General features: G+C 42.6%; 1 protein-coding gene across 2 annotated transcripts in view; it reads left to right on the top strand.

Annotated features, from left to right (window-relative positions):
* The window catches only part of HSF2BP (heat shock transcription factor 2 binding protein), a 102,624-nt gene that overhangs the window by 26,486 nt on the left and 53,818 nt on the right, over positions 1-22,320 (top strand). For both annotated transcript variants that reach the window (XM_072807127.1, XM_072807126.1), the window contains 3 exons: positions 1,133-1,282; positions 2,995-3,127; positions 13,346-13,463. In XM_072807127.1, coding sequence (XP_072663228.1) covers positions 1,133-1,282; positions 2,995-3,127; positions 13,346-13,463 — 401 coding nt within the window. The remainder of the gene's footprint in view (positions 1-1,132; positions 1,283-2,994; positions 3,128-13,345; positions 13,464-22,320) is intronic.

Here is a 22,320-nt window from a genome sequence, read left to right as displayed (position 1 = left end):
CGAAATCAAGAGTTGGACTCTTAATCAACTTTACCACCAGGTGCCCATGAAATACTTTAACTTTGAGAACTGTTATTATGATTCTAATTTTACTTTGGTATAAATGAATTTAAGTAGATTTCTATATTTCTTTTTTTTTTTTTTTTAAAGATGTGTTCATTAATTTGAGTGAGAGTGTGTGTACATGAATGGGGGGGGAGGAGGGGCAGAGGACAAGAGAAGGATGTTCCCCAGTGAGCGTTGGAGCCTGATGTAGGGCTCTATCCTGCCACCCTGAGATCATGACCTGAGCCAAAATCAAGTCAGATGCCCAGCCAACTGAGCCACCCAGTCGCACCAGGTTTCTGTATTTCTTAAGTTTATCTCTTGTTAAGTAAGGAAATGCTCTCACCTTTTAAGGGAACTTCAGGTAACAAGAGTAGTACAACCAGTGGTGAAAGTGGGGAATCAGGAATCCCCATACTGCCCAAGAGCCGCCTGCAGCGAGCCTTTAGGATTGTTTGTGTGGTCTGAGGGAACATCGGGAGGACAAGTCACTGTTGAGAACCCTGGCTGGGATTTGCCAGCTATATTCTTCAGAAGTCCCGCTGGCCTCTATCTTCCTGTCACACGGACGCTCAGCTTGACTGTGCTCGGCATGCCTGGGAGGCCCTCCTTTGCACTTCTTGTCTTTGCCCCATATGTCCTAGCCGGGTTAGCTGTGTCGTCTGACATCTGTACAGTGGGGTGAGCCACTTGGAGGTGGCAGGGTCATGTACTACAAGTGTTGCTCTGTGGACTGCTGTGTTTGGTTGTTACTTTGTTCAGGTGGCCCAGTTGGGGTTGATTCTAGGTGTAGCCACTTGGGACCTGAGGTGCCTTCTGTTTCATTTTACTTGAAGAAGATGAATTCAAGTCTTTGGCAATACTTATAAACTCTAATATAGCAGTGTGTTCTTTTTTGAGAGTGTAATTTTCCTTCTGAAGTTTAAAAAAATACATAGATTGTGGCTAAGGATGAGTTTTCATTTGCCAACATGTTTTCTATAATTCTACGTGCATTAAAAAAAAATCTTTGTATAAGAAACACAATAGAGGTATTTTAAAGTTGAATGCTGTTCATTTTGCTGATTTCATTTTGTTTTGATTTTAGGAGAAACTTGCTCTTCGACAGCAGCTGAATGAAGCAAAGCAGCAGCTCCTGCAACAAGCAGAATACTGTACAGAAATGGGAGCCGCAGCCTGCACCCTTTTGTGGGGTGTCTCCAGTAGTGAGGACGTCGTCAAAGCCATTCTGGGAGGAGTAAGCACGACCGCTGGGCTCCCTGGATGTTGTTGATCAGTGTTTATGGGACACAGAGGGTACAATGTGTACGAAGGCATTTACAGATGAAATCCATGTCTTACTTTCGTTCATCAGACAGTGGTGGCATACCAGTATGTAGGGTCCACTGTAAGCTGGTGCTCTAGGGGGTGCGTAAAATGAAAGAAATAAGACACCTACTCTCCCAGAACCTGTATGGTATTTGTGGAGATAGTACCGCTTCCATATTGTTGCTTGACCTACACACACTTAACAAAGTTTAAAGTACTTCTATGTATGTTACCCCACAGGTACCATAATACTTGATTTGTTTAAAGTTACGTGTTATTTAACATATGTATTAATAGTGCACACACACATCCACACTCAGGAAACTCAGAAGAAGAGAGATTTGAAATGGGCTTTGATTAACTTGAATAGGTGGCAAGGGCAGAAAATGGGGAGGGGAGAGGCAGCATAATCAAGGGCATGGGCTGAGAAGCCTGAAGTTAGTTTTAGGGATGGTGCCCAGGTCTGCTGACTGAGAGTGGAGGGCTAGTGTGGTAAAGTTATGGGGAGATAATGATCCAGAAGGAGGATGGAATGTGATTTTGGAAGACCTCAGATGCTAGGTTGCTGATTTTCTCTGGTAGGTGGTAAGGCTGGATTCCTGAGGGTTTTGAGTAAAAGAGTGGTGGAAAGAGAGACTTCAGGGAGATTGTCCTGACCTCGAGTGAGGGTAGGTAGGAGCAGGGTGGGCATGGGGACAAGACAGGAAGACTAACTGAAAGGCCCTCCGAGTGGCTCACGCAGTACCCTGCTGTGGGGGGCAGGGAAGGCAAGTGTGGTGCCAGAGGATGAGAGGGGCCAGAGAGCTTGTGGCTGCATTCTAGGAGAGGGGTGTGCTTGTGGACAGAGATACAGATACGAGGCCAGCAATAAATTACTTATGACGTAGAGAAATAATTGTGTGTGACTTTAGGTGGAGAAATTGTGTTTTAACATTTATTGAGCTTTATTCAGGTGTAATTTACACATCATAAGATTCCCCCATCTGTGAGCATACAATTTAGTGATTTTAGCTCATTCCAGAGCTGTGTAATCATCACCACAACCCAGTCTTAGTACATTTATATCAGCCCATGAAGTTGCCTTGTTCCATTTGTAAATGTGTTAGCTTTTACGCTATTCCTTAGAACCCTGACACCCCAGGAAGTGCTTCAGAGGTTCTGCATACTTGGAGGGACTTCTCCTAAGTAATGAAGATTTAAACTGCCCAAGAAGCCTGCTTACTGCCTTCCATCTCTTGACATGTTGAAGTTTCTGTTAAGATTTTGTTTGAAAATCCATTCTCCCATGGTTGAAACCTGTGGTTTCATGCCAAGAACCAACAGAGAACATATTTTTCTAGCATATTCCTAGAGTATTTTGGGTGAACTCACCCTAACACTTCCACCACTGTATAAATTTGTGCTGTTCCCTCACATATATTTTATTTTGCTCTTTCTATCAGTCTGCAGGGTAATTTTTCTACAGATTCCAAACTTCCTTTTTCTGTTCTTTTTGATATGGGAACTTGTAATGAAGGAGCAGACTTTTAAATACTGCTTCTGTAATTAAAAGAGAGTCTTCCTTTTGTGTGCTTGTACTCTTATAAAGTATTGTATGAGTATTTGTGCAGGGGTGTGATACTTTCCTTTCCAAACTTTCAGGATAAAGCTTTGAAGTTTTTCAGTATCACCGGTCAAACAATGGAGAGTTTTGTGAAGTCACTGGATGGGGATGTCAAGGAGCTTGATTCTGATGAAAATCAGTTTGTGTTTGCTTTGGCTGGGATTGTAACAAGTAAGTAATTCTTTTTAGGCACAGTGACTGTTAGAAGTGTTTCTAGAGTGATGATTACAGCCAGGTGTGTGTGTGCAGGAACATCTCCCAGGAGCTTTTTAAATGGCCTTTGGTTCTTACTGTAGAGAATCTGATTCAGTGGGTGTGGGATAGGTACAAGGTGTGTGTGTTTTGGGGAGCATCCCCCCACCAGGCGATTCTGATAAGCATCAGTGAGTAAGAAGACTGATCTAGAAAACACAGGATGAATTGCATGTTCTGTTCAGTTCTGCACATGGAAAAAAGTCAAAACTGGAAGTTTAGCTACTCATTATTTGGAATCATTTTACTAACATCTAGCTAAAATAGAAGCCTTAAGCTAAGAGTGAGAGAAGCCCTTGCTCTTGTTTTGGTACAATAATTAAAGAATTCCAAAAACCTAAATTGTCTTCCAAAGATTATAGTTATTCTTATGATAGAATTCTATGATAAAACTGCTGTAAGCGATAAAGCCAAATGACTATATAATTAATAAATCCTATCTTAGTGTAGTGGGAGGTGGTGGATACTAGTGAGTAGTATTGTTCTGAGGTCAGTGAATTGGTTCGGTTCATTGCCACGACTGTGAGTTTTGCTCTTTATGTTTTTACTGTTTATGTTGCTCTTTCTTCTCTTTATCCTATGCTATCCTGTTGCTTTATCCTATGCTACTCTTAGGGTAATTCTCTGCTATTAAAGAGAGGAAATCTTATTTTTCCTCATGGCATTATCCTTCATCTATTGAAATCCTAACGAGGTAGATCCTGTGTAGACATTTTCTTCATAATCCCTTAAAAATTTGTGATACTTCTTTGAGGTGGCTCTTGAGACTCTGACAGTGGCCGGGGCAAGTCCTGACTTAGCCCAGCCCTTTCCCAGGACGGTGTGGCATGCTTCAGACATCACACCTTCAGGTGGAGGGGGCTTGCACTGCTCCAACTTTTCAAATTGCTTTAAGGTCTTTTTTCTATGGCATTTGCAGACTTGATGATTGGATTCTCTGCTGTTTGCAGAGGATGCCACAGGCCTATGACAAATATGATTCGTCATTCCGCCAGATTGTGAGTCTGAGCCTCTTGAGTAGCTGACTAGTGTGGAGCAGTGAGGTGGTTGGCCAGTGGGTAAAGCAGCCTGTTGCCTGACACAAGATCAGCTGGGCCTTGTTTGTTCTTCCTGGGAGTGGCCTACATGGATACTCACAAAGAGTCGCAAAGTGCGCATTTACATTTCACTTAGGCATTGTGAATTTTATTTGGAAATTACTTACTCTGGTGGTACTTTATTAAAGTGCTGCTTCACAGAGGTTGTGGAGGCTTGTGCATCGCCAATACCAAGCTTCTGTCCTATGGGAGGAGTAGGCAGTAACAGTAGAGACCTTGGGTTAGCTGTCAGATAGATCCTCTGCCTTCTAAAACAAGGATTCTTTTAAAAAAAAGTTTATATACAGTTGGTATTTTGATAGGTATTGCATTAAATATGTAGATTGCTTTGGGCGGTATAGACATATTAACAATATTTGTTCTTCCAATCCATGAGCACGGAATGCCTTTCCATTTCTTCGTGTCATCTCAGTTTCTTTCATAAGTGTTTTATGGTTTTCAGAATACAAGTGTTTCATCTCTTTGGTTAGATTTATGCCTAGGTATTTTATTGTTTTTGGTGCAACTGTAAATGGGATTGATTCCTTAATTTCTCTTTCTGCTGCTTCATTATTGGTGTATAGAAATGCAGCAAATTTCTGCACATTGATTTTGTATCCTGTGACTTTACTGAATTTGTTTATTAGTTCTAGCAGTTTTTTGGTGGAGTCTTTCAGGTTTTCTATATAGGATATCACAGCATTTTTTCACAGATCTATAAAAAACAATCCTAAAATTTGTATGGAACCACAAATTTTCCAAAAGACCCCGAATAGCCAGAGCAACCTTGAGAAAAAAAAAAGAACAAAGTAGGAACCATAACAATTCTGACTTAAAGTTATATTTCAAAACTGTAGTCATCAAGACAGGATGGTATTGGCACAAAAATAGACATATAGACCAATAGAACAGAATAGAAAACCCAGAAATGAACCCACAACTATATGGTCAGTTAATCTTCGACAGAGCAGGAAAGAATATCGACTGGGGGGAAAAAAACCAGTCTCCTCAACAAATGAGTGTTGGGAAAACTGGATAGCCACATGCAGAAAGAGGAAACTGGACTACTTTCTTATATCATACATAAAAATAAAGTCATAATGGATGAAATACTTAAATTTGAGACCTGAAACCATCAAAATCCTGGAGGAGAATACAGGCAGCAACCTCTCTGACATTGGCCATAGCCCTTGTTTCTAGATATGTCTCCTGAAGCAAAGTGAACCAAGGCAAAAATAAACTATTGGACTTTATCAAAATAAAAAGCTTTTGTACAGCAGAGGAAACAACCAACAAAAGTAAAAGGCAACCTATGGAATCGGAGAAGGTATTTGTAAGTGACACATCTGATGAAGGGTTAGTATTTAAAATATATAAAGAACATAAAAAACTCACCACTCCAAAAATGAATAATCCAATTAAAAAATGGGCAGAAGACATGAATAGACATTTCTCTGAAGACGACATACAAATGGCTAACAGGTGAAAAGATGCTCAACATCACTCATCATCAGAGAAACACAAATCACAACCACAATGAGATACCACTTCACACCTATCAGAATGGCTGAAATCAACAACACAAGAAACAACATGTGTTGGCGAGGGTATGGAGAAAGGGGAACCCCCTCCTGCACTGCTGGTAGAAATGAAATCAGTGCAGCCACTGGAAAACAGTATGGAAGTTCCTCAAAAGGTTAAAAATAGAACTATGACCTGTGACCCAGCAATTGCACTACTAGGTATTTATCCCAAAGATACAAATGTAGTGATTCAAAAGGGCACCTGCACCCCGATGTTTATAGCAGCAATGTCCATAATAGCCACACTATGGAAAGAGCCCAGAAGTCCAGCAACAGATGAATGGATAAAGAAGATGTGGTCTATATATACAATGGAATATTACTCAGCCATCAGAAAGGGTGAGATCTTGCCATTTGCAATGATGTGGATGAAGCTAGAGGGTATGAGGCTAAGTGAAATAAGTCAGTCAGGAAAAGACAAATACCATATGATCTCACTCATGTGGAATATAAGAAACAAAACAAATGAGCAAAGGTACAGAAGAGAGAGAGGCAAACTGAGAAACAGACACAAAGTCTAGAGAACACACTGATGGTCACCAGAGGGGAGGCGAGAGAGGGGATGGGGAAATAGGTGATAGGGAGTCAGGTGTGCACCTGTCCTGATGGGCATTGGGTTTTGTATGGAAATGTTGATTCACTCTATAGTACACGAAACTAATATTACACTGTATGGTAACTAACTGGAATTTAAATAAAAACTTGAAAAAATTAAATTTTGCATATAGTAAACTCCCCCATTACAGATTGTTCTTCTACCTTATTGCTGTTTTGTGAGTTTTGGCAAATGCATATAGTCCTGTAGCCACCATAGTTAGGGTATGGGACAGTTCCAATTATCTCCCTCAAACCTCCCCCACCTTTCCTTTTGTCACTGTGCCCTCTGTCCATTGTCAGCCCCAGATAACTGCTGATTTGGCAGTATTTTTAACTTTTAGCTGAAAAATTTTTTAAAGATTTTATTTATTTATTCATGAGAGAGAGAGAGAGGCAGAGACACAGGCAGAGGGAGAAGCAAGCTCCATGCAAGAAGCCTGATATGGGACTTGATCCCGGGACTCCAGGGTCACACCCTGGGCCAAAAGCAGGTGCTAAAGTGCTGAGCCACTCAGGGATCCCCTAGCCAAATTTTTCTTACTGGCCCTTATGGCATCCAGTGTTTGCTCCAAGTAAGAAATGCTTACCTTATATCTCTCCTTGGAGCACCTGCCTTTTCTGATTTTACGGTAGTTGGTTGATCTCCGGCATCAGCTCTCTGATAATGTCCAAGATAAGTTGTGATTTTGCATATTATCTCCTTCACTCCTTTTAAAGAATAGAGGTGTAGGTCTAAGATTTTATTTAGTGATTTGAGAGAGAGCACGAGCAGGGAGAAGGGACAGAGGAGAAAGGGAGAAACAGGCTCCTTGCTGAGCAGGGAGCCCGATGGGCTCCATCCCAGGATCCTGGGATCATGACCCAAGCTGAAGGCAGATGCTTAGCCACTCAGCCACCCAGGCGCCCCTCAGTAACTTTTATAGGAGTACAAATATAGATGGCCAATTGTTATCACAGTCCTGTGGGACGAACTTGCTTAGCTTGCAAGGAAAAAACTTATTGCTCTAGTTGTAACTACTTTCTTTGCTTTTTTATTATTCGACAGTTATAATTGTACCCCTTGCATCTTAATTCTTGGTTTATTCATTCAAACAATATTACATAATAATTAAAGAATCAAAATTGCTTTTTGATTGTTGGTAATTTTTATTTATTTATTTTATTTATTAACTAAAGGTTTTATTTATTTATTCATGAGAGACACGATGAGAGAGAGGCAGAGACGTAGGCAGAGGGAGAAGCAGGCTCCAGGCAGGGAGCCCGATGTGGCGCTTGATCCTGGGTCTCCAGGATCACACCCTGAGCCAGGGGCAGGTGCTCAACCACTGAGCCACCCAGGCATTCCCATATTTTTATTTATTTTTATTTTTATTTTTTTAAAGATTTTATTTATTCATGAGAGATACGGGGAGAGAGAGAGAGAGAGAGAGAGAGAGAGAGGCAGAGACACAGGCAGAGGGAGAAGCAGGCTCCACGCAGGGAGCCTCACATGGGACTCCATCCCGGGTCTCCAGGATCAGGCCCTGGGCCGAAGGCGGTGCTAAACTGCTGAGCCACTCAGGCTACCTGATTGTTAGTAATTTATAGGCAGGATTGGATCCAGTTTGTCTCTCATGGACATAAGAGCTCCTGAGAATTGATAGCAGAGCACCCTTGTGTCCATGACCATCACCTCTACTTCAGGCAAGCAGTATGAGAGAGAAGATGGGCTGGAAGTTGAGGCACAGTGTCCAGTTCAGCTTTTGCCTCTGACCAGCCCTGTGTTCTTATGTCTTTGGCCCTCAGTTTCATCTCCTAAGAAGACTCTTGGTGCCTGAGGTCTGCTCTAACCCTAGGCTTGAGTGGTTGTGCGTGTGGAAGGAAAAGGTGCCAGTTTTGTACCTTGACCTACATATGGTTTTGTGTCACCCAGTCCGAGTCTGCAGTGAAGAGTCCGTGGATGGGCATTTAGGTGGTTTCTACTTTTTGGCTCCTACAGGTGATGCTGCTGTGAACATTCGTGGATAAGTTTCTGTGTGAATGTATATTTTTGGTTCTCTTGGGCATGTACCTAGGCATGGAACTGCTAGATCACATGATAGCTCTGTGCTCCACTTTCTGAGAAACCACCAGACCATTTTCCACAGCAGCTGTGCCATTTTACTCTGTGATGGCTACTTTCTCCTGTGTCTTCAGGACAGTCCATCTTTTTCTGTATGTGTGTGTATCTTTGGTGGTGTTGGAGGTGGTGGAGATCTAAGAGCAATCATCAGATCCTCTTGTCTACATCCTCACCACTGTTGTTGGACCTCTTGAAAGGCGAGGTTGGCTTGTAGAGAGCTGATTTCCAGTGTGAGCAGTGATCACCGTCATTTTATCTTGGTTCTGTGTCTGAATCATTTATTGAATCAGCTGTCAGGACAATAGCCAAACAGAATCATTTAAGACTTAGGCAACAGATGTAACTGGAAGCACTAGAAGGAGACAGACACTCTGAAACCATGACTCACATGACTTGATAAGCAGCTCAGAATCGCCCCTTCCCCTGGTGGGAGAGGACCCAGCAATAAGCAGCACTAAGGCAGGGTCTGGGCAGGAGTGTCCTTCCTCCGTTCTCTTCTGACATGGACAGTTGTTAACTAGAGAGATAACCAGGAGGTTCTCTGTCATCAGACAGGTGGACTAAGGGGGCTGGGTTGAGGGTGTTCCATTGACCTACTGTCATATGAGAAGGAGGAAGGAGCACCGTTTCATGATTACTTAATTGACTAGAAGAGAAGTGCTGGTATTTCTAGTTAGTGATTGGGATGATACTGTGTGTGGTGCCGTCTGGCTAAAAGGTGATCCTAGTTCAGGCCTGCAGACTATCGAATTTGGCTGAGTGGCAATTGCTCTGAGACAAGCAGGCATTAAGCCTTGCCTTCTGGATCATGAGACAGGTTCTGAGAGGCAGGGGTCGTTGATGTATGCCTTGTCGTTGAGGTAACCTGGTTAGACCATCCCTTTTCAGCCTCAGCACTAGAATTTTCCACTGTGGGGGCCTTCCTGTGTGTTGTAGGAGTTTAACAACTCTAGACTCTACCCATTAGAAAGGCCAGTAGCAGCCTGCTGAGTGTGACAATCGAAAATGTCTCCAGATATTGCCGAGTATCTCCTGGAGACAGTCAGCTTTCCCTAGCTTTCTAGATCATGAACTTAACTTTTCAGGTACATATACAGAAAGATTTACGATAATCTGTGATATTAGAGGTAATTGTTAAAAGATATTTTAGGATCATTGAAGACGTATTTTGTTTCTGTATTCCACGGGTATAGTTCTGACATGTTTGATTTAGTCCAATAACACAGAGGTCTTGCTAATTCAGAAAATTTGGTATGTATTATTTACAAACTATAGAAATGATCCCTGAAAGTATAGTCTTCTGTGTGTATTATTTATAATATGCTGTAGCGTTCATGCTGCAGATGAGATGTTCACAGAAAACAGATCCAGGATGAGCAGTAGAGATTAATGTATTGAACGTGTAAATTGTAACCCTGTTGTTACTGTTGTTGTTAATTTATTTTTAAACAACTTTACTGAGATAAAATAATGCACTCTGCAATTCGCCAATTTAAAGTACACACTTTGATGGCTTTAATATATTCATAGGGTTGTGCCTCCGTTTCCACAGTCCATTTTGAATCATTTTTATCACCCTGATAAGGGAGAAACCCCACTAACCTGAGCCATCACTCCTCAATACTGCTGTTCCTCAAGCTGTGGGCAACCACTGATTGGCTTTCTGCCTCTGGATTTGCCTGTTCTTGGCATTTCATATGGTCGAAACAGAGAGTATGTGGTCCTCAGTGCCTGGCTGCTTTCTCTTAGGGTGGTGGTTTTGAGGTGTGTCCATGTCGTTCCTTTGTATGGCTGTCCGGCTCTACCCGTTTATTCATTTATCAACTGATGGATGTTTGGGTTGTTTCTGTTGGTTTGTTATAATGAATAATGATGCTGTGAACATTTGTGTACAAACTTTTGTGTGGACATGTGTTTTCATTTCTCTTGGATGTGCAGTAGGGGTGGACTTGCTGGGTCAGATGACCATATGGCTTTAACCACTTAAGGGCTTGTCAGACTATCTTCCATTCCTACCAGCAGTGTCTGAGGGCATCAGTTGCTCCAGGTATTCATCAGTATTTTTTAAACTAACTTTTTGATTGTGGCCATGCCCAAGTAGGCATGAAGTGGGATCTTACTGTTTTTTTTTTTTTTTGTAAAGATTTTATTTATTTATTTGAGAGAGCATGAGCAGGGAGAGGGAGAAGCAGACTTCTCCCTTGGGGGACCACCCAGGCGTCCCCCAATGTTCTTTTAAAAGTAATCTCTTCTCCCAATCTGGGGCTTGAACTCATGACCCTGAGATCAGGAGTTGCATCTTCTTGTGACTGAGCCAGCGAGTGCTCCTCGATTCTTTGTATCTTTAACACCACACATAACTGACACCAGATTCATTTCTTAAATTATATAATTACTGTGGTAACTTATAGAAATGTCTGTAAAAATTTTAAAGAAAAATAAACCTGGAAAACATAAGTACATTTTTTGTCAATCCTTGATCATCTTGGAGTTGCCTCCTAAGTGTTCCAAACAGATGGATGAATAGGGGGGCTGTGGAGGAATTTAGTCATATTTATTTTACTTTGTAGTTTTCTCTTTAGTTATTGATACCCAGTGAAGTATAGGCTTGGCATTTGCTATCTGATTACAGGACACATGGTACAGGACTTTATTTACCTGTACCATGTTGTGTTTTTGTTGTGTTTTGTTGGGTGCTGTTGCCTGTTGAGATACAGTAGGTTTTTTACTCTGTAACTTTTTCTTCAGTGATACTTCAGTGATGTCCTGTTCTCAATTGTAACAAACCACCTGAACTTGAGGTCTTTAAACTGGGATGGTCACTTACTTTGCTTATGCTCTTGCAGTTTGCTCAGGGCGTGGCAGGGGTGACTTGCTGCTGCTCTGCAGCATGTGGGGCCTCAGCTGGGCTGTCTCAGAGTATGGAGGGCTGGAACAGCGGGGGGCTGGTGGAGGCCCTCTCCCCTCACGTAGTCTCAGGGCTTCTCACTGTATCTTCTTACTGTGGTCTCTGCATCATGGCAGCCTCAGGATAGTTAGGTTTCTTTCTTAGTGACTCTGGGCTTCTAGAGAAAGTGGCAGGAGACCAAGGTAGCAGCCATCAGGCTCCTTCCCACCTTGCCTTGAAAGTCATAGTGTTAGTTCCACTGCATTCTGCTGTCACACTTGAGTCACGGGACAGGGGCCTGTCCAGGGTTTGCTTGCTGGAGGCATGATTTGTGGAGAAGTCATCTCTGGAAGCTGGCTACTAAAGGACGTAGCTAGATGTAGGTTTTTCTGTGGGGTTTCCAGGAGGTGGTCTGCTGTAGTTACAGGAAAAAGGCTTTCCTCTGAAAAACTGCCTTAAAATGACTTTTATGAGTTTATGATGCCAAATGCTTAAAGGTTAAGTTTCCCTGCAAGTGTTTCTTTCCTAAAATTACAGTGTGTCATATACTAGAAAATATAAGTATCAGGTTCAAGTTCATTGAACAAAGAAGGTAAGATCATGTCAGTGAAGGGTCCCGTCTTCAGTAAAATTATAGCTGTTGTGAAATTATATACCAAATAACACAGCACTGATTTATGAGGCAAAATTTGCTGGAAAGGCAAACAGAAGCGGGAAAAAATCTGTTAGGTTTAAGAGACTTAATATACCTCTTTTTATTCTTCTCAGTCCAGATAGTCAAAAATAAATAGGCATGCTGAGCATTGATTTCATAAATTTAGTCTGGTAGCATAGATAAAAGTTTATATTTTGCCATCAAATTATAATTAATAAAAGACAGAACTAGTAAGTGATAAAATTCATCCTCCATTCTTGTAATTATTAGCAAACTGAAAGTTGAAGAAAAGTTACTTAAACTTGTAAAGGGTATCTACGAGGATCACACACACAGCAGACACCAGGTTGACCTGTGAACTCCTGGAAGCATTCCTGTTGAAATCCGGAGGATGAAAAGGCTGCTGCCGCCCTGCTTTTCTTCCAGTTTGGCCTGCTCCTCTGAGTTAGGAATTTTAGTTCCTGTGAATCATGCTTTATTGTTAGACCCAGCTAAAGAAAAGTCTTACCAACATGCACATAAATACACTTGGAGCATTGCTATAACCTTACGGGTATTTGGTAGCATTGACAGAGCCTGTATTAGCGGCAGCAGTGTCCCATGGGAGCAAGTGGGATTACCTGGTCTGATCTCCATGCTGGCTTTTCAGGCCCTCAGGCATGAAGAAACATGATACTTGCTGACCCATAATAGAACGTAAAATTTAGAAAAAGAGCCTTTTCAGGATTAGTGTTCATATTCTTTTTTGATCTCATGATTTCAATTTACTATTGTGGTTCAAAGTCATTAAGGATCTTTCTCTCCCAGGATTGAAAGTGCATTTTAGTGTCTTTGGTCCCAGATAAAGTAATATGCATCCACCTTCTGTTTGAACCCTGACTACCCATAGCTGTTTAATCCACTATTCTGGAGCATGGTATCCATCTGCTGTGCTGTGGTCAGGTTGCAGACAAATTTAGATTCTGTGCTCTATTCCGCTCCCGAGGCATCTGCTAATCACAGAGGACATTACTCAGCGTCCTAGTAACTGTTGTGGTTGTCAGTTACTCTCTCTGGGCTGTCAGTTCTGTGGATGACACTGTTTGATGGTACCTTGTGGGCTATTCTGTGTTTTCATTAGGTCTCTTAGGAGAAAAATAGCAAAAAATACTCAGGCAGAAAAAAAATACTCAGGCAGGGTTTTCTGAACTCTCAAGTTAACATTGACTTTGATGCTTTGTTTTATCTTTTTGTTGCAGATGTTGCTGCCATAGCATGTGGTCGAGAATTCTTGGTTAACTCAAGTCGGGTGCTGTTGGACACCATACTGCAGCTTCTGGGAGACTTGAAGCCAGGACAGTGTACCAAACTCAAAGTGTACGGTGGATGATATTAAAAAGTTCATGTTTGTTTACTTATTAGTTAGAATTTGCTGATTGGGCTTCTTTTTCAAGTAAACACAGTTAATTTGGTAATAGTTCTAAAAAAAAATAGAAGAAATACATTACCTGGAGAATTGCGGGATGCACTCTTTATTCAGTACTATTTTAGAAAAATAGTAAGAAACAAAAAGAATGTTCTCACCTTAGAGCAGTGAGTCCGAAATACTATTATATGACACTTAGGTTATATTAGTTAGCTGAAAACAAACTTACAGGTATTTGTTATAACGGCATCCTGCTTCCACATAACAAAATCTGTGTTCAGTTTCTACTGGGTAGCAAACCTAGTGGCTGACAAACACCCCCTTCACAGTTCTGCAGGTGGGAAGTCTTGGGGTGGGGGGGCTCACCTGGGTTCTCTGACAAGGGTTTTGCATGGCTGAGATCGAGGGGTTGTCCATGCTGGGTTCGTCTCCAGAGATTCTGGGCAAAACTGTGCTTGCAGGCACATTCCAGTTGCTAGCAGATCCAACCTGAGGCCGTGTTTCCTCGCTGGCTGTCATGTGGGGCTTGCTTAGCTTCTGGGTTGATTGAGTTTCTGATCATAGGAGCCACCCATCTTCCAGCTCCGACCGCCCACTGAATCCTTCTTCCATTTGGAAACTCTTGGACTTTCTTTTCTGCTACCAGCTGGAAAAAAGGCTCTGCTTTTGATAGGCTCATGGGTTTGGGTTAGGCATCACAGGATAAACTCCCTTTTGATGAACTCACCTGATTAGTAACCTCAGTTACGTTTGCAATGACTCCCTACCATATAACTTAGCACAGCCAGGGTGTTATGTTCTGTGTCCAGCCCTGGGGATTAGGGCAGGAGATGTTGGCCATTTTAGGCCTCTGCCTACCACACTGTTCATTCTGACTGGCTGGTTTCCTCCTTGGAAGATTGCTTATAATAATAGCTTCTTTAAAGTCCTTGTCAGATATTGACATCTTGGGCAGGTGTCTCTTTTCTCATGTGAGTTGGGATTTTTCCCATCTCTTCGTGGGCTGAGTAATTCTGGGTTGTATCTTGGACATTTGAGCCCCTGGATCATGTTTGAGCTGTGAAAAAGGCTGATGTTTTTGTTTGATGAGGCAGTCCGCCTGGTTGGGTCCAGGTCACAGGCTCAGAGTAGCCATTGTGCTTCCAGTGTCACTTCCAGTTTCAGAAAGCCTTCGCGGTACAGCCGGCTCTGCCCCTCCTCTGCTCCATCTGTGCCAGCCCGAGAGACCTGGGTCACCACTGCCAATTTACTTCTCGGGCTGGGATGTGCTCTTTGTGGTGAGAATCACACATGCCCAGCTTGACGTGAGGCCAGGGGTTCTCAGCCTTGTGGGGTCACCTGCATGATCTCTTAACTCCCCACAGTGTGCTTGGTACTTGTTAGTTACCCAGGGCCCCCTGCCAGCCCCTCACCTGGAGTGCTGGCATGTGCCCTGCTCTGTCCTATGCTTCTGCAGCTTCCAGAGGTGAGGGAGATTTCCTTCCCACACAGTGGGGGTGACGTAGGTGCCCTTCTTGCCGCAGAGCCCCTTCCTACTGCTTTCCTGGTGCATGCTCTGTGCGAGCCAGTGCTACTCCTGGGCTTCGGGGCTGAGTGGTAAACTTGCTGTGGGGCTGCTGGTTCTTAGACTTCTGGACTACTTCCCAGGCTGCCTGCTACTGTTTACTCTTCAGGGGCTTCATGTAGCTGCTCCCTGTATTCCGTTCAGAATTCAGGGCTACATTCAGTGAGAGCAAGAGGGTGGGGTGTGTTTTTTCCATCTTATCTGGAACCAGATTCTCAAGTCTGTTCTTACGTTTTGTACACACAAATACATGTCCATGAGCAATCTGTAATACATCATAACGTATAGCTCATATAGTTTTATGTATGTTTTTACACATTGTGGATCTAACTTTATTAGATTAAATCAATCTAATTTCTGTTAATTTCTTTTAAATATTTTGCATTAAAGGAGGCATAACATGAATTATCCCTGACCGATGGACACTAGTTTGTTTGTTTATTTATTTTTAAGATTTATTTATTTATTCCTGAGAGGCAGAGAGAGAGAGAGAGAGAGAGAGAGAGGCAGAGACACGGGCAGAGGGAGAAGCAGGCTCCATGCAGGGAGCCCGACGTGGGACTTGATCCGGGGTCTCCAGGATCACTCCCTGGGCTGAAGGCAGGTGCTAAACCGCTGAACCACCGAGGGATTCCCTGGACATTCAGGTTTTACATTCAGGTTTTACTCGTCACATGTAACAGTGTGCAGAACATCTGTGGCAGAGATCTCCTTGCTAACCTGTGTGAGTGCTTCTCCAGGAGCTGTCCCTAAAGTGTGATATTTGAGAAGGAAGGAATAACACTTTTAGGTTGGGTAAGATGCGAAATGGGTCTCCAAAGTGTGCACTTCCACCCACACGGCAGTGGTATTCTGGGTCTCCCACAACCTCCTCAGTGCTTCGTTATTTTTTACCGTCTTCTAAAGAATGCTTGTGTTGTGTACATCCATCTGTCTGCCTGTCTCTAGATGGATATTACCAGTGAAGTTGACACTCTTTGCACATGTTCATAACAGTTTTTTCCCCTGTGAATTACCTGTTCATGTCTGTTGCTTGTTTTCTTTTGGGTTGTAATTTTCATGACTTGCTTTGGATGTGTTCTGGATATTACATCATTGTCTGTCTCGCTTCTGTGGTCTGTACAAAGTCAGTGTTTATGGGGCCAGTCAGCGCCCTGCTGCACTTCCGAGGCAAGGCTTTGTTGGGGGCTGCGTCTCGTCTCTGTCTCTGTGATTCCAGCACATGGAGCTCTGTGCCTTTGCATCTGAGGAAGTCCTTGGCCTGCAGTGGGAGATAGGCAGACTTGGGTTCAGAGATGTTTGCTTGCTTCCTTGGTTTTTCCATCTGACAGGGAGCAGAGCCCATGTATGGACTGTTCTCCTCAGATCCCACTTGGGATCTCAGCATGTGAACTCTACCTCTGAAACTAATGATGTACTACTAGATGTTGGCTAATTAAATTTAAATTAAAAAACAGTGATGATATAAATTAAAGAAAGACAAAAAATATTAAATTTTTTTGGAGCAGTTTTAGTTTCACAACAAAATTTAGAGGAAGATACAGAGATTTTCTATATGCTCTTTACCCCCACACATGCATTGCCTTTTCCACTATCAACATCACTCACCAGAATGTTTTGTTTTGTTTCTGCCAACAATGAACCTATGTTGACACGTCATAATCCTGTAATCACCCAAAGACCATGCTTTACGTTTACTCTTATGGTTGCGTATTCCGTCGATTTGAACTGATGTGTCATAACATACCGTTCATGAGTGTAGTACCATACAGAGTGTTTTCACTGCCCTGCAGATCTGTCATGTTCTGCCTGTTGGTCTCTTCCCTCCCTCAGCCCCAGGCCACCCCTGACCCTTCACTGTCCCCACAGTTGTATCTCTTCCAGAGTCATGTAGCTAGAATCACACAGTATACAGCCTTCTCACACTGGCTTCCTCTGTCACTTGGTCACATGCACTCACAGTCCCTCCATGTCTTCTTGTGGCTTTGAGTTTTGAGAGTTCTTTGTATATTTTGGATAATATTCCTTTAACAGATGTGTCTTTTGCAAATACTTTCTTTCATGCTGTGACTTGTCTTCTTAGTTTCCTGACATGGTCTTTCACAGAACAGAAGTTTTTAATTTGAATGAAGTCCAGCTTATCAGTTATTTTTTTCCCCACAGATCTTGGTGTTGTGTCTACAGAAGGCATCACTGTATGGGTCGTAGATGTTCTCCTGTATTATTTCCCGGAGCTTTATAGTTTTGCATTTTACATTTAGGTCTGTGACTCACTTTGAGGTGATTTTTGTAAAGCATGTAAGGTTTGTGTCTAGATTGATTTGTGTGTGTGTGTACATCCAGTTCTAGTGCCACTTGTTGAAGAGACTCTCTTTGCTCCCTTGTGTTGCCTTTGTTTCTTTGTTAAGGATCCGTTAACTATATGTGTGTGGGTCTATCACTGAGCTGTATTCTGTTCTGTTGATCTGTTTGCCTTTTCTGTCACCAGTATCACACTGTTTTGATCATTATAGCTTTATGGTGAGTCTTGAACTCAGGTAGGTTGGTCCTATAACTATATTCTCCTTCAATACTGTGTTGAGTATTCTGGGTTTATTCCCTCTCCGTATAAATTTAGAATTAGTTTGTCAGTATACATAAAAGAACTTGCTGGGATTTGGATTGGGATTGCATTGAACCTATAGATCAAGTTGGAAAGAGCGGACACTTTGACAAGATTGAGTCTTCCTATCCATGAAAGTGGAATCAAGCTATCTATCCTTTCCTTTTTCTTTTTTTTTTTTTTAAGAGTTATTTATTTATTTATTAGAGAGGGAGAATGAGTGAGGAGGGGCAGAGGGAGAGAGACACTCCAGCACTGAGCTTGGAGCCTGACACAAGCCTCGATCTCACGACTTGAGCTGAAACCAAGAGTCAGATGCTTAACCAACCAACTGTGCCATCCAGAGGCTCCAATCTGTCTTCCTTCCCTTCCCTTCCCTTCCTGTTTTTCTTTCTGTCTTCCATTTATTTAGTTCTTTGGTTTAATTCCTCAGAGTTTTATAGTTTTCTTCATACAGATCTTATGCATGTCTTGTTAAATATGTACCTGAGTATTTAATTTTTAGGAGGCGCTAATGTGAATGGTATTGCATTTTAAATTTTAAATTCTACTTGTACATTGTTGGTATATAGGAAAGCAGTTGACTTTTGTAAAAGTTACCTGGTTACCTGGTATCCTGAAGCCTTGGTATAATCTTATTAGTTCTAGGTTTTTGTGGTTGATTCTTTTAGATTTTCTACATAGACAATTAAACATCATCTGTGAACAAAGTTTTATTTCTTCCTTCTCAATCTGTATACCTATTTTAAAAAGATTTATTTATTTATTTGAGAGAGAGTGCACACACAGACGCATGTGCATGTATGTTCGTAAGCTGGGGGCAGGGGGTGGCGGGCAGCAGGAAAAAAAAGCAGACTCCCTCCCTCCCAAAGCTCCCAAAAGCTCAGAGCCTGATGCGGGACTCAATATCTTGACCCTGAGATCATGACCTGATCTGCAGCCGAGAGTCAGATGCTGAACCAACTGTGCCTCCCAGATGCCCCAATCTATCTTTCTTTCATTCCTTTCTTATCTTGACCTCTCCTCTCCTCTCCATGGCAGCTCCATGCCTAGCATGGAGCCCAGTGTAGGGCTCAGTCTCATAGCCCTGAGATCATGTCCTGAGCTGAAATTAGTTTATCAAGTTTGTCCAGCAAACTATTCCTAGTTTACTGAAAGTTTTTGTCATGAATGGATGTTGGGTTTTATCAAATGTGTTTTTCTGGATCTATTGATATGATTTTGTGATTTTTCATTTTAGTCTGTTGATGTGATGGATCACATTAATTGATTTTCAAATTGAACCAGCCTTGCGTACCTGGGATAAATGCCACTTGGTCATGGTGTATAATTGTATTTATACTTCTTAAAAAAAAGATTTTATTATTTATTCATGATAGACATAGAGAGAGAGAGAGAGAGGCAGGCAGAGACACGGGTAGAGGGAGAAGCAGGCTTCATGCAGGGAGCCCGATGCGGGACTTAATCCCGGGGCTCCAGGATCAAGCCCTGGACCAAAGGCAGATGCCAAACCGCTGAGCCACCCAGGGATCCCCTATACTTTTGTAAAGAAAGATTTTAGGTACTTATTTGTGAGAGACACACACACAGAGAGAGAGAGAGAGAGAGAGAGACAGAAACATAGGCAGAGGGAGAAGTAGGCTTCCTGTGTGGAGGGAGGGTTGACCCTCTTGTCATTATGTAATACCATTCTTTATTCCTGGTAACATCCTTTGTTCTAAAGTTACTGTGTCTGAAGTTAACATAGCTGCTCTTACTTTCTTTCAATTAGTGTTAACATGGTATATTTTCCTCCATCCATTTACTTTTAATCTATATTTTTTTAAAGGGGGGACGAGGGACAAAGCAAGAGAAAATCTTAAGCAAGCTCCATGCCCAGCGTGGAGCCCAATACAGGGCTGGGTCTCACAATCCTGAGATCATGACCTGAGATGAAACTAAGAGTTGGATGCTTAACTGACTTAACCACCCGGGTGCCCCACTTTTAATATATATTTATGTTTATATTTAAAGTGGGATTCCTGTAGACTACGTATAGTTGAGCCGTGTCTTTTGATTGGCTCTGATGTCAGTCCTTCGGTAGATGCATCTGGACCATTGACGGTCACAGTATTACTGATAGGTGGACTGCTGTCTACCATACTCCTGACTGTTCTTTATTTATTTGTTGTCATTGGTCTTTGTCCTGTTTTGTCTTCCACTCTTTTTTATTTTTTAAAAATATTTTATTTATTTATTTAATTTATTTATTCATGAGAGACACACAGAGAGAGGCAGAGACACAGGCAGAGGGAGAAGCAGGCTCCACACGGGGAGCCTGATGTGGGACTTGATCTCCAGACTTCAGAATTATGCCCTGGGCCGAAGGCAGGCACTCAACCGCTGAGCCACCCAGGCGTCCCTAATTGAGCATTTTAAATGGTTCCATTTTCTTTCCTTTCTTAGCATATCAACTTATACCACCTTCTTAACTTTTTTTAGTTGTTGCCCTACAGCTTGCAGTACATGTACAACTAATCCAATTCCACTTTCAAAAAACACCGTATCAGCTCCCAGGTGGTAGGAGTGCCTTGTGGTCATGTGGTCACCCTGATTCCTCCCTCCCAGGCCTCGTGTCCATTCTGTAAGCTGTGATCATCGACTGCTGTCGTGGCTGTTGTTTTAAATGAACTGCTGATGGATCAAGTAAGAATCAAGTTTTCACTTTTCCTTCACTTCTTTTTCCATACTCTTCCTTTTTAAAAGTAGATTTGGGTTCTGATTTATGTTCCTTTTTTCTAAAGAGCTTTAAACATTTCTTGCAAGGCAGGTCTACTGGCAACAAATTCCAATTATTATTTGTCTAAGAAAGTCTTCATTTCTCCTTCATTTTTTAAAAGATAATTTCACTGGGTGCAGAATTCTAGGTTGTTTTTTATTTTTTCTCTCTCAACACTTTATCTTTTTTTTTAATTTTTTTATTTATTTATGATAGTCACAGAGAGAGAGAGAGAGAGAGAGAGAGAGAGAAAGAGGCAGAGACATAGGCAGGTTCCATGCACCGGGAGCCCGATGTGGGACTCAATTCCGGGTCTCCAGGATTGCGTCCTGGGCCAAAGGCAGGCGCTAAACTGCTGCGCCATCCAGGGATCCCATCTCTCAACACTTTAAATCTCTCTTTCTCTCTCCTCTCCTCACATGGCTTCTGAGGAGAAGCTGATGTAATCCTTGCCTGTGGCCCTGTGTAGGTAAGGTTTTTTTTTTTTCCCCTTTGGCCATATTCACGATTTTTTCTTCATCTCTTATTTTCTGCAGTTTAGAAATGATGGGCCTGGATGTACTGATTTTTGCACTGACCTGGGTGGTGCTGTCTGAGCCTCCTGGTCTGTGGTTTGGTGTCTTACAGTAGTTTAGTGGAGCCTCAGTCATTATTTCTGCTCCTCAGGTGTCCTGTTCTGGTTTTTTGTCTTTGTTCCCTTTGCATTTCAGTTTTGTGGGTTTCTGCCAATAAATCAGAGAGCATCAGAGATACTTTCTCACCCATGTCCAGTCTACTAGGAAGCCCATCAAAGGCATTCTTCATTTCTGTTTCTTTCTGGTTCTTTCCATGTCTCTGTTTACGTTTTCCCATCTGTTCTTGCCTGCTGTCTGCTTTACCCATCGGAGCCCTTGCACATGCGTCAGAGTGGTTTTGAATTCCTGGGCTGATCATTCCAACATGTCGGCCATGTCTGCTTCTGTCTCTTGCTCTGGCTGCAAATGTGTTTTTTAGCCTTTTGCCTTGTGATTTTTTTTTTTTCTCGATAGCCAGACACGATGACCTGAGTCGAAGGAACTGCTGTAAATAACCTTTAGTACCGTGGTGGTGAGGTGTTGGCGGGGAGGGACGCGTTCTGTAGTCCTCTGATCAGGGCTCAGGCTTCCAGTGAGCCAATGCGTCTTCTCAAGAGTTTCTCAGTTTTTTCCTTCCCCTGCTGCCCTTAAGTGGAAGAGGATGGCTGGAGTGAGCTGGTGTTGGTTATTTCCTTTCCCTAGGTCAGTTAGGCTCTGGTTGACTGGTTTCTGCTGAGGGCAGGCCTCGTTGGGAAGAACAGACACCTGGGTATGTTTCACTGTGGGTGCTTTTCCCCTATATCTGCTCTAGAAGCCTGGTTGGGCTCCTGGAGGTATGTGTCACAGTACTGTGGAGGCTTCTGTGACTGGGTCCTCCTGGATGTGTTAATTCTCACACTTGTCTACACTGAGCCTCTGGTGGTTCACCAATCCAGCTCAGGTTTCCTGTCCCTGTTCATGCTCCTGCGGTGACGTCTATTCATAACCCCCTGCTCCAATAAGCTGTGACCCCCTGTACTCACCTGTCTTTCTTGTCTTGGGTCAGCAATTTTCCCTGTGTGCTCCCTTCTCCTTGGGATCTAAGAGGGGAGGACTTTCAGCGTATTGAGCTCCTGAACATGTAGAACTGGAAACTGAAAGTTGTAGTTTTCATTTTTTTTTAAGGGTTTTATTTATTTCTTGGAGACAGAGAGTGTGCCTGTGGATGAGTAGGGGAAGGGAAGAGGAGGAGAAGGAGAAGCAGTCTCCTCGCTGAGCAGGGAGCCCAGTGTGGGGCTCCATCTTAGGACCCTGAGATAATGACCTGAGCCAAAGGCAAACACTTCACCAA

Source organism: Canis lupus, chromosome 30 (assembly GCF_048164855.1).
Source record: "Canis lupus baileyi chromosome 30, mCanLup2.hap1, whole genome shotgun sequence".
Lineage (NCBI taxonomy): Eukaryota > Metazoa > Chordata > Mammalia > Carnivora > Canidae > Canis > Canis lupus.
The sequence above is the reverse complement of the archived record's forward strand: the minus strand, read 5'-3'. Positions and strand labels throughout refer to the sequence as shown.